The sequence below is a fragment of the Hippichthys cyanospilos genome, chromosome 19 (assembly GCF_059441005.1).
Source record: "Hippichthys cyanospilos isolate Australia breed blue-spotted pipefish chromosome 19, RoL_Hcya_1.0, whole genome shotgun sequence".
NCBI lineage: Eukaryota > Metazoa > Chordata > Actinopteri > Syngnathiformes > Syngnathidae > Hippichthys > Hippichthys cyanospilos.
This window is the reverse complement of record NC_142387.1, coordinates 6892034-6910305: the sequence shown is the minus strand read 5'-3', so window position 1 is coordinate 6910305 and position 18272 is coordinate 6892034. Positions and strand designations below refer to the sequence as shown.

General features: G+C 37.7%; 1 protein-coding gene across 2 annotated transcripts in view; it reads right to left on the bottom strand.

Moving 5' to 3' along the window:
* The window catches only part of col11a1a (collagen, type XI, alpha 1a), a 67459-nt gene that overhangs the window by 28702 nt on the left and 20485 nt on the right, over nt 1-18272 (bottom strand). The window contains exons 6-25 of one of the 2 annotated variants that reach the window (XM_088402113.1): nt 13933-14025; nt 11497-11595; nt 9277-9564; nt 7841-7906; nt 7649-7690; nt 7469-7531; nt 5736-5810; nt 5524-5607; nt 4221-4277; nt 3376-3429; nt 3240-3293; nt 2683-2736; nt 2461-2514; nt 1981-2034; nt 1810-1854; nt 1623-1676; nt 1489-1533; nt 993-1046; nt 592-636; nt 401-454 (exon numbers count right to left, since the gene is read on the bottom strand). In XM_088402113.1, coding sequence (XP_088258239.1) covers nt 401-454; nt 592-636; nt 993-1046; nt 1489-1533; nt 1623-1676; nt 1810-1854; nt 1981-2034; nt 2461-2514; nt 2683-2736; nt 3240-3293; nt 3376-3429; nt 4221-4277; nt 5524-5607; nt 5736-5810; nt 7469-7531; nt 7649-7690; nt 7841-7906; nt 9277-9564; nt 11497-11595; nt 13933-14025 — 1434 coding nt within the window. The remainder of the gene's footprint in view (nt 1-400; nt 455-591; nt 637-992; nt 1047-1488; nt 1534-1622; nt 1677-1809; nt 1855-1980; nt 2035-2460; nt 2515-2682; nt 2737-3239; nt 3294-3375; nt 3430-4220; nt 4278-5523; nt 5608-5735; nt 5811-7468; nt 7532-7648; nt 7691-7840; nt 7907-9276; nt 9565-11496; nt 11596-13932; nt 14026-18272) is intronic. The other variant, XM_088402114.1, reaches the window with a different exon arrangement.

The window sequence follows — 18272 nt, the reverse complement described above, 5'->3', positions numbered from 1 at the left end:
TTTTTGGATAATTTGTTTACACACCAAATTTGAGTTCTGTGAACATCAGGCAATGTCACTCAAAGAGCTGACAATGCAATTGAGAACAATACGGAATGATATAAAAGTTATGAATGCACATTATAAATACAAATACAGATCTACAGATATTACAGATGTGAAGAAAAAATTGAAATTTAACCCTAACCCTAACCCAACCCCTAACCCTGGCCCTATGCATCAACTACATTAAATACATCAATGAAACATACGATCTACCCTTGTTTACTACCACTCTTCAAAATATGTCATCTAAATTGCTTAAGTACACACAAAAATTATTTTCTATTGTTCAGAAGCTCCAGATTATGTGTATCTAATATTAAATTTCTGCATGAATACAGGTAATAAAAGCACATACAGGGGGTCCGTCAGCACCAGGCAGTCCGGGTAACCCTGACCTGCCCTGGGGTCCCTGTCAAAAAACAAAAACAAAAAACGTATGGTTTACAATAAAGTATGTTGTTATAAGAGAGCTTCAACAAACAATTTCCCTATTAAATGATGCACATCTAACAGTATACATGTGATTAACAAATAATCAGAACTTACTTTTTCACCAGGTGGTCCGATAGGGCCTTGGGGACCGGGAAGACCCTATGAAGTAAATAGACACACAGAAATGGTCGCCATGACAACATAGTCATAGAATCAGCAGTCGAGTCTGTTGGCATTGTGAATTAGCTGGAAAATGAATGTTAAGCTTGTGCGTGTGTCTTAAATAAGAGGGGATCAGGAGGCATATTAGAATTTAATATTTATGTGGGACAGCTTGATGAAAATTTGTGCATGTTTATCTGCAGTAGGATTGTCATTCAAAGCACATAAGCTTGCTCCAGGAGGTGTGCCACGCTTGTAGGGATTCCATTATCATGAATGGGATGGTACCAAATTGAAGCTTTGACACAGTCTTTGTTTTGACTTGAGTTTGCAAGTATGATTAATGAGTTTACCTGAGTCCCTGAAATACCCTGTTGGCCTGGTGGTCCTGGTTCTCCTTGTGGTCCCTAAACAAAATGAAGAATAGTGGGCAAAATAAATACAAAACAAAACCTGCATGCAATCCAAAAGTGGCACTTGGGTTGCGCATCAACAAAAGAGTTTATATTAATGAAAGTAAATACACATATATAAAGGGATTCAAGTGAACTTTTCTCCTTTAAGACCATCCTTCTGATGTTATTTAAGGAAAATGTCATAACAATTATGATCTAACATCATGATGACATGGTAGTATGTAAGCAAATGACGGTTCTCCTCTGTAGGTGCTTTGAGGCATTGGGATGACCTCTGACCTCGCATCTGTGAATCCCAAAGGAATGTTAACAGCTCAACGTAGATACCGCAAAGTTGCAGGAACAGTCAAAGAACTACCGTCACAAACGATGGTGCTTTAAAAGCTGAAAGGAAATGTTTTAAAGATACACGGAGACAAAAACATGTTCTTACCATGTTGCCTTTTGGACCTGGAGGCCCATCAACTCCAGCGACACCCTGCGATAAAAAAATAAAAGAGGATTAATATGATTGAGTGATATCAAGAAGAGTTAGATCAGTAAAGTGACAATGCTGTTGGTACATACAGGTGAGCCAGGAGGTCCAGGGGAACCGCGAGGTCCCAGCAGACCTCTTGGACCCTACAAAATGAGATAATGATATTATTATTAAAGTTTGAAACATGCTGATGGTTTTGAAAAGCACATGCCCCTGATGGATACTTTTGGTATTGCAACATAAAAAAAAAACATACAGTTTTGGGGGGGGACTTACACTCTCGCCAGCCAACCCTCTTGGTCCGATCTCTCCATCCTCACCCTTTGGAGAAAAATAGACACTTTAGTAGATTCTTGAAATCAAGTTTCAATGAAAACATAAGTATAAGGAGAAATATAATTGGATGATTTCAGTTTAGTATTTTCCCCTAAAACAGAAAGTATTTACTCTCTGTCCATCCTCTCCAGGAGAACCTGGGGGTCCCATTGGTCCTGGTTCACCCTGCAAAAAAATGGGAAATGGAAGATTACGATTAATTCACAATGTACACAGTACTTTGTTTTACATAATTATAGTAATCAAGTATATTAGTACATTTTAACAAGTCATCAAGAATCTAACATGGTTTGATATAGTTTGGAATTACACTTATTTCATGTAAGGCATTTCTTAATTTTCTTTGAGATAATGAAATCTATTACAGCACAAGTAGTACATACGAGCAGTCAAAATGAAATTTAGTTTTCACATCATTTTTAAATGTAACACAAAGAAGAAATCGAAGTATATTCTTTTTTTAGTTCAGGCTCAGAATGCAATTTGAACATGATCAAATGAGAATAGATAGAAAAAAGGTAGATAGAAAAAAAAAACCTTGGGGAACAAATTACAAATTATTTTGTGAAATAAAATGTTATTATTACTTACCCTATGTCCTTTTTCACCAGGCAGCCCAGGGAGTCCATCAAAGCCTCGGTCACCCTGTTTTATAAGGAAAAGTATTTTCAATGTAAAGCACGGTAAAAAAAATATAAGATAAATAAACACATTCATTCATCCATACATACTGTACATCAATACATACATTCATAGAATTAGTGAATAGCTTTTTATTTATTTAGCAAAAATTAAAAATGTATTGCACAATACCTTGCTTCCTGGCTCTCCGGGCATCCCACGTGCACCGTCAGCTCCGGCACGGCCCTAGATAGAAAAAAAACACGTCACTTTGATCATAAAGATTTAGAGTACGAACTAAATTTAGCAACAAAAATAAAAATAAAAATGACCGTTGGATTATGGTTGTACCATTATATAAAAAAAATGTTTAAAAAAATGCAGGTTAAAATCAAGATAATAGAGATGCACAAATTAAGATTACTACTGATTTGCCGACAATTGGTTTATGTTTATTATTGACCAATTAGGTCAAGGCGCTTGGCCCGTGACACACATGGGCCCACACGTCCCCTATTCGGTTTCTGACTCACTTTGACATTTTCAGACAGCTTAAACAAGCCGGCAATTGATCCGAGGATTGAAAGCTGCACGGGTCTTTAAGTACTTATCAAGCGAATGTTTGTTGGGTTGTAAATAATCCTCTCAGAGTTTGAGCAGCAGGTACAAACAACCCTACACACAACAAACAGAGATATTCTAACATTTGCTACATTAAGAGTTGGACAGGGGTCATTGAGTTCACTCACCCTTTTGCCAGATTTTCCAGTTTGACCTGGTGGCCCTTGGACACCACGGGGCCCCTAGTTGATACATAAGAACAGCAGTGACATTGGATGTGGCATTTACTTGTTTTTTTTTTTTTTTTTAATATATTCTTCTCACCTGAGGACCGGGATCACCACTTTCACCTTTCAATCCAGTTGAACCGGGAAGACCCTTGACAGGAGATAGGAGAATTCAAAGTTGTCTCGAAAATTGTCATCCTTAACATTTCTCCCAAAACTGGCAGGAGGTGCTCAAATATCACCACTAGGGGGAAGTATTTAGCTACAATAAATCCCTCTGTACGACCTCAAAAAGATGTCCAAGAGCTAATTAGGGACACCGCTAGCAACCAGTGATATAAAAATATAACATTGAAACTATTGTACTTGTTTAAAATATGTGTATTTCAATGGTTGTTGCATTCATGTCATATATAAAGTCCAAAATGTCTCAAACGCAACAAAATATGGACAAATAGAATGTTTAGGGGGCTGACAATTCAGAGCAGAATACACACACAATACAGATTTTTTTTTTTTTTAGGTTATTACTCTTGGACTGAAGCCAGTGAAAGGCAGATTTCACAGAAGCCCTGTCAGTGTGCTTTTTGAGCAGATAATGAGTAGATCGTGTGTCAACAAGTCCAAAAAGATAAAAGGCAGAGGGAGTAAACAGAAGTACATTTCCTAGGCAGAAAGTACCACCAAGATAGTAACAAGCACACTGCCACTGTGTCATAGTGGTGATCCAACAACATTTCTATACAAATGATCTGGTTTGAACTTTGTGACAGCAACAATACCTAATGATCAGAATGAACAATAAAAGGAAAACATCATGTCAACATTTGCCAGAGTAAAAACACATTTCATAAAAGATGTTTTCTTTGAGTGTGTGTTTTAAGGAGATGCAAGATGCACAAAACAAATCATAAAGGTGAACAGTTGAAAAAAGTTACTCACTACAGGCCCCGATCTTCCTGTCAAACCCATTGGCCCCGGGGGTCCCCGCATAGCCAACTGCAAGGTAAATTGAAAAGCGAAACAGTAACATTGATTTATGTACTGAATCCATAAAGAAAGTAAAGATTTTCAAACACATATCTTCAAAAACCTATTAGTGCTCCAACTGGTCTAAACACAGCAGTATGATTTTATCCTTTTTTTGGGATTGGTCATGTGACATTTGCAAGATGAGTCATGAATGGTCGTTACCTTAGCGCTGAGAAAATGTGATGTCATTTTCAGTTGACAGCAAGTAGCAAACTGACTGCTCCCTGAGATGGTGGCTTTTGCTGCTTAAGTCATATTTCGTATTAAAAGAATGTTAATCAAATTGGCATTTTTACACTAGTCAGCTATATAGTCAAAAACCGATTTTAATTGGACTAGCAATGAATGAGTTCATATGGTTGTTTCTATGTATTCTATTATGGGGTAGGTTTATGATTTTTAAGGCCAAACCTGAATCCAAACAAACACACAGGAATTATCTGCACCGGTCAATTTCGTCCATCACAGGCTAGAAGATCTTGGAGGTATTTTAACCCTTTCACTACATATTATTTTTTTTTTTTGGGGGGGGGGATAAAACTTTTATTATATTTTTATAAGTCTAGGATACTTGGAAAACGTGTTTAAAATATTTTCCACTTCTATACATTACGTTACAGGCTCTGAGATTTTTTTGTGTACTGTTGGTATTTTATAATAATAATAATAATAATAATAATAATAATAATAATAATGTCAGAGAAGTGAAAATTATCACCAAACAACTACAATCAGTTCCTACAATGTGTTGCTATAGATTAGCAACACATATATATATATATAAATAGCACATTTTCTCTATATAGTTCCACAGTACTAGCTGGTTAATTCACGAGAAATTGTACAACGCAACCCACCTTGTTGACATTCGTCTTAGCACTGGCTTGTTGTGTACAAAAAAGTTGCTAAATGCCACTAGGATCTGTAGATATGTGTGTAATAAACCACTGGGATGCAATTTCATATTATTGCTAAAATTCCTATACCCACTGCATTTTTTTGGAAATATGTGGGACGTATTGTCCCAACAGGAGTGAAAGGGTTAACAGCCTCTCCTATATCCATTTGTTCAAAGAAGTCTTGTTTGGCATATATCTTTTTACCCTTGCAAGGTAAGTAGAAGCGATTATATCACTTCTGATTTTAAAAAAACAAAACAAAAAACGTTCTGTTTTATTTTTCCTCTATTCCATGCCTGTTCTGGTCCACTTACTCTGGCCTGGGAGAGGATGGCCTGAGCTTGAGCTTCTTGAGCCGACACCACCGGACCCTTCTCACCATCACCACCGAAGCGGAACTGTTAGATACAAATATACACACACAAAGGCCATGAAAAGGTTCCTCAGCGCGTTAGTAATTGTCCCTCATTATTTCCGTAGGACAAAAATAACTCTGGTTTAAGTTTTTGATATTTGTAGAACTTACTGGCAGCATCAGCATGGTACCAGGAGGCCCAGGCAGGCCATCTGCACCGGGCAAACCAGCACGACCGGGAGGACCCTAAAATATCAGAATAATCATTTCATTATTTGATTAAGAAAAGAAAAATTTAAATTCAACTGCCATATATTAAGTGAGGGAAATTAGACAGGTGAATTCAAATGAGGTCAATAGTTGGCGCTTCCAAACAAAGACTTTTTACAGTAGAAGAATTTGACATGAGGTGACATTTTTCAGGTATTGTGCAAACACAGCAGTTTTAACCTCCAGGTCACCTAACCGATTAAGTGATTAGTATGCACACAAAATGAAATCCTGTGCTTGATGTAATTAACTTTAGCTGCAGCTGAGATCATAATAAACTTAAAACAACATTCGAGTAAGAAATGCACTTCACACATCATGGCAAATTGATGACGGGCATAGCCTTTGGCGTTAGCATTTTTACTTCTTTGGAGAGTTGCAATTTGGGTGGAAACAGAAGACAATACCTTTATTTTTATTTTATTTGGAATTTGAAGCGCTGATCCGAGTAATAACTATACAATAAATAGAATAAATATTATATAAAGGATACATCAAATAAAATAGAAAAAAGTATTTTACAGGAGTGCAATTTGTTGTTGTTTCCTATGTAATTTAGTGGGCATGCGTTCCAGCTCGTGTTGGATGGCCCGTAACGGTTTCCACATCGTTATTGCAGGTAGGTATCAGCATGCTGTACACTGCATAGAATGCATTTTTGCTTCATTGAACTATTTACATTTACTTTATAATCATCCAAACACAGGGTACTTGACCTAGTAGAGAAGCTCCAATGAGTCAAAGACAAAAAACTAAGAACTAACGGCCACTACAGTGGACACAAATTAATAGGCCGATTCTCATGAGGTTAATGTTGTCACTTTTGCCAACTCTTTTGACCACTGAAGGAACTACGTTACCCATTCAAATAGATGAAATATTATTTTTCTAAAGAAACCTCGGTATGTATGTCACAATTGTAAATTAGAATTGAAAGTAACCTTATATCAACGTCCATGTTAATTTCTAGTATACAAATATAATTTGCTTTATTTTATATGAACTCAAGAAAGGCTCATAAAACACATCGTTTGAAAAACATATACAGAGCTTGAAAAAAAACATCACCTCGCACTGTGCTGTGAGTCTGCCTTATTATCTTGTGAATTGGTTTGTATTTTGTTCCCTGGTGTATTGAGTCTTGTCAGTTGAGCGTTGTTGTTTCCTTGTTTTTCTGGCTTTTGTGATTTTAGTACTATTGAGTATCATTATTTTGTGATTTTCAGTATTTACATTTATCGATGGACCTTGTTTGTTCTTTTTTTTCACATGACCGTAATAGGGTTCCCTTTTGCTTGCATTCCACTACAAGCACAACAATTCATAACTGACAGAAAGACTGACGAAAAACAACCAAACTGAAAACTTACACTCAGCTTGTTTGTGCCAAAAATTGGCAAACTATAAATATCCTCCACAGGGATGTCTGTTTTTCTTCTATATCTTTTTGACACATTCATCCTACCCTAATAGTCCTAGTTTACCCAGTAAAAGACATTCTGTCCTTCCTGATGGTGTCTAATGGGTTTGAGTGCAATTAACTTTGCAGTCTTGCTAAGACAAAAAGGCAAATGTAACATAACACATGAATAAGTTTGGTCTCAGGAAGTCAAATTGTTATATTAAGTACTCACTCTGTCACCAGGATCTCCAGCAGCACCAGGGGGTCCTTGAAGGCCTGAGGGACCAGGAAGACCCTTTTCAAAAAACAGTAAGTTAGCAGACCATTAGCAAAATATGGCACTCAATTCACGTGACAATAAAATAAAGCCCAGAGGGTTCTTTTTAATATCATGATTTTTTTCAAGACTCACAGCTGGGCCAGGAGGTCCTGGCGGTCCTTCAATCAGCATGCCCTTGAAAAAAACAAATACTGTTTCACACCACAAACACTGGCAGTAGAAAAACCGTGTGAATAAGCAAATAGATTTACTCCAATTCATGGCATTTTAGAGAGTAAAATCTTTCTGGAAACAAATCCCCGAGCACCAAATTTAGGGTCTTACAGGTTCAATCACCGCAGGCTCTCCTTTCTCTCCCTTTTGGCCAAAAGCTCCTCCAGCTCCAGCAACCTGTGGTTATAAAGACAGCAAAGAGGTGACACGTTGTGCTTGGTCCATCATGCTGTATCCTCGGTGTCATGTGCTGTTTATGTAGGAGCCATAGGGAAGATTTAGGAATAACAATGTGGATTAAAAATGACTAAACAGGCAAATGTTAGTTATCTGGAGCAGGAGTGGACCCAGACTGAGTGTGCTTGAAGTGGAGCAATGCAGTCACTGCATTGACACTGTGTGGGATGGCAAATGCTAATCCACTACTAGAGCAATATTCAATGAGAAAAAGTTATTGCTGACATGCAAACCCCAAAGACAAAGAGATATAAAGAGAAATGCATAATCGTTATTTGTGAGCTGTATATTTTGGATTCCATTATCAGTGGTCTCGTTTCTTGTTGTACTGGTACTGGAGAAGTGGTGGGTAGAATGGACGAGATGATTTTTTTTTTTTTTTCTAACCCATTCATATATAGAGCGAGACCTTTGAATTGCTGGCCAAGGTTGTGCCCACTGACACAAATTTGGCCTTCTGTGAAAATTTTAAAGCACAAGTGGTCCAGTATACTAACAGATTCAGCAGGTGATACTGTAGTGGTAGATAAATTATTGTTCTTTTTTAAAATAATACTAATACTTTTAATTCTGTGTCATACTAAGTAGTATGGATGAAATTTTAAAAATACAGTAATTGTTCACTGCTATTCAAGCAGCACTTATTATACGATTTTGATACAAATTTCTAATTTGTGTGTACAATTTTCATATTTTTACATGGGGTTTTACACGCATTAGCTAACTAAGGTTTGGATTTCCCGCCCTACAGCGAATTTGCGTTACGATCCTAACCGTGGTACGGATTGATCTCGTAAGCCGGGGTCCCACTCTAGTATTGTATAATTTTGAGAGGAATTTCAATTTTAGCAGTAAAATCCGACTAAGGCCGGAATTCAGGTTACTTTGCAACCACAGGAACGGAACTCTTTGGGTGGGGATATTCAATAAAATGTAAAATGCATCAGACATTAAGAGTGTAGACTTAGAGGCTGGTGATCCACTTAATTGATGGCCTAATTGTAATCGATTGGAAGGGAATATATCATAAAGTCTGCTTGAAGGTGGAGTTAGTTTGTTACATTGATTGATAGTTAGGGGCGGTGAGATGTGGATATCAGGGTCAGAATCTATAAAGTGAAGCATTCCGGTAGAACAAACCCAAACATACATCCCTCATAGATATCAATCAAAACACCAGCAAACCATCTACAGGACCAACCAGACGCAACATGCCAGTGATTCATTACTCATGCCAACTAGGGAAGACAGAATAAACCCCTCACGCATGCACACACCCTCAGTCTTCAAATCAGGGTGCGAATACTTACGGCGCTCTCAGAAAAGTCCAGTTCAGCAGCTACCCCAGGCCCCACTTCCTCGTCAAAGGTGGCAGAAGGTTTAGAGGGGGCGGGGCCATACTCATCATATGCCCCATAATCATACAACCTGTTGTCAACCTCTCCCAAGTCATACTCCTTTAGGTCATCATATTCCTTCAAGTCATACGCTTCCACACCAGTGTCCACATTTTCCGCTGTTTCTGGGACAACGGCGGGCTCCGGAGTAACAGGAGGGGCTTCGGTGACATACTGACCGACAACATCCTCCTCCACAGCCTTGGGTTGTTACAAAAAGCCAAGGAAGGAAACAATTGCCAGCAGATTGTTAGTTAAGCAAATTCTGGACTTTTTAAGAAGTTACCAAAGCAAGTTTATCCCTGCCGTCGGGCGGAGTCCTTGTATCTCCAAAATCAGCACTTTTCAGGAGACCCCCAACCAATTTGTTTGTTAGCATTGCACTAGCATTGCATCCTGTTGATCAGTAAGTGACTTAACATCCCACATAGGTAGACTGAACAACAGTATAGATTTTTTGTTGTTTAATTTATGACTTACAAGGTTTTGGCCCGACGGCAGTGATATGCAAATATTTTGGTATAATTAACAATGGTAACACCTTTAGTATTTAAAAAGATATTGTTGTGAAATATTTCATGAGGTTTTATTTCACTTGTCAATATCTCAACGTCAAATGTAACAATTCTATATAATACAAAAGGTGTTATCATTATAGAGTCTCAGAGAGTCAAGAGTGAGTTAGTACGTACTGTATTAATCCCACTGAGGGAAAAGCTTTGGCAAGTGTCAACAAATTTATCGTCTTTTTTTTTAGCTTTTCAGTGTTCATTTAAAATTGATATTGTTCACTAATACGTCACCAGAACTTGCCAAAAAGTCACCATTTTTTTGTTTTTCTGCTCGTCGCAACAACATTTTGAAAGTGTTCAAAATTTCATTGTGACGAGCGGTTGAACATTTAGGGACCTCTGGCAACATTTTGGCGACCTCTGCTGAAATTTCAGCAAATGTTTAAGACATTGAACAACACTGAGCCAGTGGGTTAGTGGGCACTCCCCAACGTTGGCCCCTCAGTGGGCAAGGGCCTTAAGGCACACCATATTCAAAGATGCAGTCTCAAAAAATTTTCACTAATAGGTAGCATTGAGTTATAAAGAACACTGGGTTATACAGTGCATTACTACACATTAACTGATTCACCACCAGCCGACGAAAAATAGATCTTTGACGTCTAGCGTCGTCAATGGTAGTGAATGAGTTACGGGAAACAAACGAAGACAGCAAATGTTTTTAATTTCATTTTAACACCAGGCGGACCTGACTGTAACTGCTGTTTTGCGAAAAATGTTTATGTGTGCCTTATAGTCCAAAAAATACGGTACGTCACAACAGAATTAATATTATTTCAGCCTTCTTTTGTTTGTAATCATAACATACCATTTACTAATATGGTTAAAAACAAGGCTGGAATAAATGTCTTTTCCAAGCTCAAGCATTCATATGATTGTAGCCAAATTCACAAATTTGGATTTTGCTGATAACACACAATGATTTGGCCCAATCGTTTCTTTCATTCAAATGTAAAAGACTCAATGTTATGGAGCAACAAAAAGAATGTGATAACACAGGTTTGATTGGCACTAATCCATGGAGCCGAATGATAGAATTGAAGGTGCCTGAGTTTTCACATTCACGTAATTCACATAATCAAATGCTGCGGTAAGCAAAGAAAGTTTAGAGCTGGCTGTGGGGAAGCTTTGGTTTTTGTTGATCGTAATTCTGAGCAGAACACGCAAAACCAAGCTTCTATGGTGGTTAACTTAGTGTATCATTTGCAACCTTATATTAGCTAATAAAAGCCAGCAAGTCATTCAGACTTCAAGAAAATGATTTCCATTGGACACTAATATCATTTTTTAGGCAAATTGATGTACAGGGTGAAAAGAAAATTCAACCTAACAGCCTATAAGGACTGAATAAAGATTTTAACACCAACTAACCAAAGATACTGTAAGTACGAGTTGGGTAAAATCTTTAGACTTCAAGCTTCAAGATGTGCATTCTTTTGTAGAATGCATATTTTCTACATACCAGGTACCTGCTTGGGCAAGGGGCCAAATCCTCCTGGGCCAAATTTTCCCCAATCTTTTTTTAAAATTTAATTTCAATGAGAATGAAGATAAAATTTACCTCCATGGGTCCATGCGTGGCAAAGGGGGACTGAGTCTGAGAATCATCTACAGTTCCGTAGTCAATGCCTGTATTGTAATCTCCTTCTACATTGTTTAGCTGAGGCATGTTGAAAAAAGGAAAGAAGAATAAAGCAAGGGTTAACACAAAAGGTTTGCACCGGGGTGGGTTGGGGGTGGGGGTGGGGGTTATTTTTTCTAGGGGTCCTCCCAAGCTGACTACAGACTCTGCTACTGCTACACGGAAGAGGTTAAGGAGCTCGCGGGCTACCATCACAGATTTTCTCTTCAAAATCTTGATGGGTTTTCTGTTCCCATCTCCAGCGTTTACCCTAAAACTGCCTCGGGGTCGCGCCGGAGCTGTGGCTTGGTAGCCAGGCATCTGTCGCTTCTTCTTAGCGGCAAACTTTTTAGCCGGTGATTTTTTGGCAGCCAAGAACTTTAAGGGCTTGGCCTTAGTTTTACTAAGGGACTTTCGGGTCCTCTTCTTTTTCATGGAGACACTACGTTTGGTTCTCTGGAAGAGGGGGCGGCGACAAAACAAACACCAAGACAAACATTCAAGAGTGGGAATGATTTCAAGGCACAATGTGAATATTGTTTCCCAATAACAGCCCATTAGGTGCTTGATTGATTCGACCATATACACCATTAAAAAGACTTGGGCTGCATTTGGAAATATGCACACTAAAATGCAACAATCACAGATCGTGCCTTTCATGAAACAGAATCCATGTTGAGTCAATCGTATGATTTTGGGACAGATGCAGACATAATTATTTGCCTTTCAGCAGCCCTTATTGCAGCACAATAAAATAGCCAGAGCCATTATATCTGCTATTGCTGAACTTTTTAAAAAATCACAGAGATATAAAGACGTTTTAAAGACGTGCTGGAATGCAAAAATGAGATTCAGTCTGGGAAGGCTGAAACCTCATAAAAGATGTTTGACAAACTGACTATGTTTACATGCACATTAAATACCTCCACATCTCCACATCACAGCCAAAATTACTGCTCAAAAACACTCTTCCGAATGAATTTGATTAAAATATTGATATATAATAGATTTTATTATGTACACCTGCAAATATTAATGAGATCGAACAAAAGTGCATGTATAATGTGATAACACTCGATTTTCATTAACAATTCAACAATATTTATATGATTGTGATTATTGTTAGCACTGGTGGAGATCTGAACTATTGTACAAAAATGATCTGATATTTCCCAATGATGCATAGCGTCATTAAAAAAATAGCACTAGAGAATCGGTTCTGAAATGGGGATAAAATGGGGATACAAGTACCTCTGTGGTACGTGAAAACACTTGGGTCCATGTGAAATTCTAACAAGGTTTCTGCTGGTATTTTAATGTGATTTTTAGTGCACATGAAAAAAATCTAACAGCCATGTCAGAGTGCGTATTCATAGTTGGATTTTGATAACAGAAATAATACATTTTTCTTATCAAATTTAGATTTTAAGATAATGCTAGTTAGCACCTCAGAATTGTATATTCGCAACTTCAAAGTGAATGGGACCCATGACAGTCACCTTCGAAGACCCGACAACCCCTTTAAATTATCTGTCACTGTAGGATGACAACATTAACGATCTCCTTCACACTTTCACGTGAATGATACGCAGCCCCGACAGCCAGGCCAAGCAGATTCAATAAACAAACACATCTCCTCAGAATAGGAACGCATGGGATGTGTGTCTTTAGCATTATCAAAGGCAAGGAGAAAACTGTTACTTCGAGCCCACGTTGTTCCTGCAGTTGGTCTCGTCATCTAGCAAGAGGGCAATTAGCTACTGCTTCTCAATTAGCTTGTTTGTTAGCCATAAGTTGTGCAACATTCACGTTCCCTTTCTGTACTTTTGATTCGAAAGTTTTATTCTGTATCAAATGTAGTGCCAGCTGAGGACATGAGCGATAAATCTTGCACCACATTTTAGTGTGCCGAAATCCAGGGCACATATTGAAGCCACTTTTCAGAAAAGAGAAAAAAAGTTTGTTCAGCTCAGGCTCGGTTGTTGTATGGATCAAAGTTAGGTAGGGTCCACAAACGCAAAGAGTGAAGCACATTACGCATCAGTAATTACTGTGGCGCATGCGTACCCGCTTGCTAAATTGTTTAAAAGTGACTCTTTCACCCAAGGATGTTTGCTTATATATTTGCTTTTAATATATATTTTAATATATTTTAATATCTATGGTATTTATGCTATTATTCATCTTTTGTCTTTTATAAACATATTTGTATAGATGGGCATTCTTGGAACTCACGTCACGGGCCTTATAAAAATCAGTAATTTGAATATCAATGTGCATATAAACATAACACTGAGACACAAGACAACACAAGACAAACCAAATAACGAACTGTAAAATAAAAGATGACAGATCGATTTTCCTTTTTTCATTTACCTGCGGCACAGAATACTCATCATCCGTGGGAACGACGTCAGTGGCTCCCACAGCATAATCATAGTACTGAGAGTAATCTAAATCAGTAGTGTACTACAGATATTGACAAAGAGAGACAACAGGGAGAAAGGGAGGGAATGAATGTGTTAACATTAGCAACATTAATACAGAGCGAGATGATGTTGCATCTAATGCAAACATCACAAGCATGTTAAACAGGTCAAACCAAATAATTGCATTATTTGTGTTTTGAAAAAAGGAGTAAAAACGGTCAGTGTATTTTTTTTCCATTTTGGATGACATTACAGGCATCCATTATGTGTAACAAAATGATATACTGTAGTTATGGGATGCATAATATTAATTAACTAGAATATTTGCAATTTCTGAAGAAATTGCGTGTGAAGGTGTAACCTCTGAAGGCAAAGGTGTTGAATGATGTGGAATGGTGGGAATTGGGGGAATTGATTAAAGTTGGAACGGTCCGAATCGGATGAAGAATGACAAAGATAGAAGTGATAAACTGAAAAAGTGGAATTGTGGGTAATTTTTGAACTCTGGAAAGAAGAAAATTCAAACTACCATTGAATGGGGGGAATTGGATGAATCGATTAAACTTGGAACGGTCGCAATCGGATGAAGAATGGCAAAGGTAGAAGGGAAAAACTGAAAAAGTGGAATTGTGGGAAATTTTTGAATTGTGAGTAAAAATGGAGTGGCGGGCATTGGGAGAATGGATTAAAGTTAGAACGGTAAAAATCGGATGAAGAATGGTGAAGATAGAAGGGAAAAACTGAAAGTGGAATTATGGGTAATTTTTGAATTGTGGGTAAAAATGGAGTGGCGGGCATTGGGGGAATTGATTAAAGTTGGAACGGTCAGAATCGGATGAAGAATGGCAAAGATAGAAGGGAAAAACTGAAAAAGTGGAATTATGGGTAATTTTTGAATTGTGGGTAAAAATGGAGTGGCGGGCATCGGGGGAATTGATGAAAGTTGGAACGGTCAGAATCGGATGAAGAATGGCAAAGATAGAAGGGAAAAACTGAAAAAGTGGAATTATGGGTAATTTTTGAATTGTGGGTAAAAATGGAGTGGCGGGCATTGGGGGAATTGATTAAAGTTGGAACGGTCAGAATCGGATGAAGAATGGCAAAGATAGAAGGGAAAAACTGAAAAAGTGGAATTATGGGTAATTTTTGAATTGTGGGTAAAAATGGAGTGGCGGGCATCGGGGGAATTGATGAAAGTTGGAACGGTCAGAATCGGATGAAGAATGGCAAAGATAGAAGGGAAAAACTGAAAAAGTGGAATTATGGGTAATTTTTGAATTGTGGGTAAAAATGGAGTGGCGGGCATCAGGGGAATTGATTAATGTTGGAACGGTCACAATCGGATGAAGAATGGAAAAGATAGAAGGGAAAAACTGAAAAAGTGGAATTGTGGGTAATTTTTTAATTCAGGTAAGAAGAAAATAGATACCACCATGTAATGGCGGGAATTGGGGGAATTGATTCAAGTTGGAACGGTCGCAATTGGATGAAGAATGGCAAAGATAGAAGGGAAAAACTGAAAAAGTGGAATTATGGGTAATTTTTGAATTGTGGGTAAAAATGGAGTGGCGGGCATCGGGGGAATTGATGAAAGTTGGAACGGTCAGAATCGGATGAAGAATGGCAAAGATAGAAGGGAAAAACTGAAAAAGTGGAATTATGGGTAATTTTTGAATTGTGGGTAAAAATGGAGTGGCGGGCATTGGGGGAATTGATTAAAGTTGGAATGGTCAGAATCGGATAAAGAATGGAAAAGATAGAGGGGAAAAACTGATAAAGTGGAATTGTGGGTAATTTTTGAATCATGGGAAGAGGAAAGGGGATACACAAATGAAATGGTGGGAATTGGGGGAATCCATTAAAGTTGGAACGGTGGGAATCGGAGCAGGAATGGCCAAGATAGAAGGTTACAAAGTTTTGGATGAGGAAAATGGGAATGAGGAATTATGGGTAAAAATATGAAAATAGTTATGAATTACTGGAAGGTGTGAATATGAGTAGTATTCAAATTGGGGAATGTATTAACTGATTAATGTGAGTGTGAAGTGGAGAAGCTTTAAATAAAAAATGTTAAGTCCGCCACTGGGAATGAATTATGAATCTTTATACATGAAAAATATGTAATTATGGGAAAATATTGAAAATTATTAATTGTTACAATAGTGGGAATGAGCCAACAGGCGAAATGTATGAGTTAAATGTTATGAATATGAAATAGGAAAGCTCAAAATGTGAAATGTTTAATCTCCCATTGGGAATGAATGGGAAGCCCTCCCATTGGAAATGAATTATGAATATTTGAAGGATGAAAAATATGGAATTATGGGAAAATATTGGAATGTATTAATTACTGGAATGATAGGAAGGATCCCTATAACGAGATGAATAAGTTAAATATTGAAAATATGAAAAGGGAGAGCTGTAATAATGAAACAAAATATGACCCAATGTTAGTCAATGGGACTTTTTGGGGTGGAAAACCGGGAATTCTGGGAAAACTGTGAATACTTGGAATTCCAAAAATGGAAACGCCCTTCGGGCGCTTTACTGGAATAATGTGAAATTGGAACGGTGTGAATCGGATAAACTGGGAATGAGCTGAAATCCGTCGAAAAACAGGCAGAATAAGAATAATAATAATAATAATAACTAGAATATTTGCAATTTCTGAAGAAATTGCGTGTGAAGGTGTAACCTCTGAAGGCAAAGGTGTTGAATGATGTGGAATGGTGGGAATTGGGGGAATTGATTAAAGTTGGAACGGTCCGAATCGGATGAAGAATGACAAAGATAAAAGTGATAAACTAAAAAAGTGGAATTGTGGGTAATTTTTGAACTCTGGAAAGAAGAAAATTCAAACTACCATTGAATGGGGGGAATTGGATGAATCGATTAAACTTGGAACGGTCGCAATCGGATGAAGAATGGCAAAGGTAGAAGGGAAAAACTGAAAAAGTGGAATTGTGGGAAATTTTTGAATTGTGAGTAAAAATGGAGTGGCGGGCATTGGGAGAATGGATTAAAGTTAGAACGGTAAAAATCGGATGAAGAATGGTGAAGATAGAAGGGAAAAACTGAAAAAGTGGAATTATGGGTAATTTTTGAATTGTGGGTAAAAATGGAGTGGCGGGCATTGGGGGAATTGATTAAAGTTGGAACGGTCAGAATCGGATGAAGAATGGCAAAGATAGAAGGGAAAAACTGAAAAAGTGGAATTATGGGTAATTTTTGAATTGTGGGTAAAAATGGAGTGGCGGGCATCGGGGGAATTGATGAAAGTTGGAACGGTCAGAATCGGATGAAGAATGGCAAAGATAGAAGGGAAAAACTGAAAAAGTGGAATTATGGGTAATTTTTGAATTGTGGGTAAAAATGGAGTGGCGGGCATCAGGGGAATTGATTAATGTTGGAACGGTCACAATCGGATGAAGAATGGAAAAGATAGAAGGGAAAAACTGAAAAAGTGGAATTGTGGGTAATTTTTTAATTCAGGTAAGAAGAAAATAGATACCACCATGTAATGGCGGGAATTGGGGGAATTGATTCAAGTTGGAACGGTCGCAATTGGATGAAGAATGGCAAAGATAGAAGGGAAAAACTGAAAAAGTGGAATTATGGGTAATTTTAGAATTGTGGGTAAAAATGGAGTGGCGGGCATCGGGGGAATTGATGAAAGTTGGAACGGTCAGAATCGGATGAAGAATGGCAAAGATAGAAGGGAAAAACTGAAAAAGTGGAATTATGGGTAATTTTTGAATTGTGGGTAAAAATGGAGTGGCGGGCATTGGGGGAATTGATTAAAGTTGGAATGGTCAGAATCGGATAAAGAATGGAAAAGATAGAGGGGAAAAACTGATAAAGTGGAATTGTGGGTAATTTTTGAATCATGGGAAGAGGAAAGGGGATACACAAATGAAATGGTGGGAATTGGGGGAATCCATTAAAGTTGGAACGGTGGGAATCGGAGCAGGAATGGCCAAGATAGAAGGTTACAAAGTTTTGGATGAGGAAAATGGGAATGAGGAATTATGGGTAAAAATATGAAAATAGTTATGAATTACTGGAAGGTGTGAATATGAGTAGTATTCAAATTGGGGAATGTATTAACTGATTAATGTGAGTGTGAAGTGGAGAAGCTTTAAATAAAAAATGTTAAGTCCGCCACTGGGAATGAATTATGAATTGTTATACATGAAAAATATGTAATTATGGGAAAATATTGAAAATTATTAATTGTTACAATAGTGGGAATGAGCCAACAGGCGAAATGTATGAGTTAAATGTTAT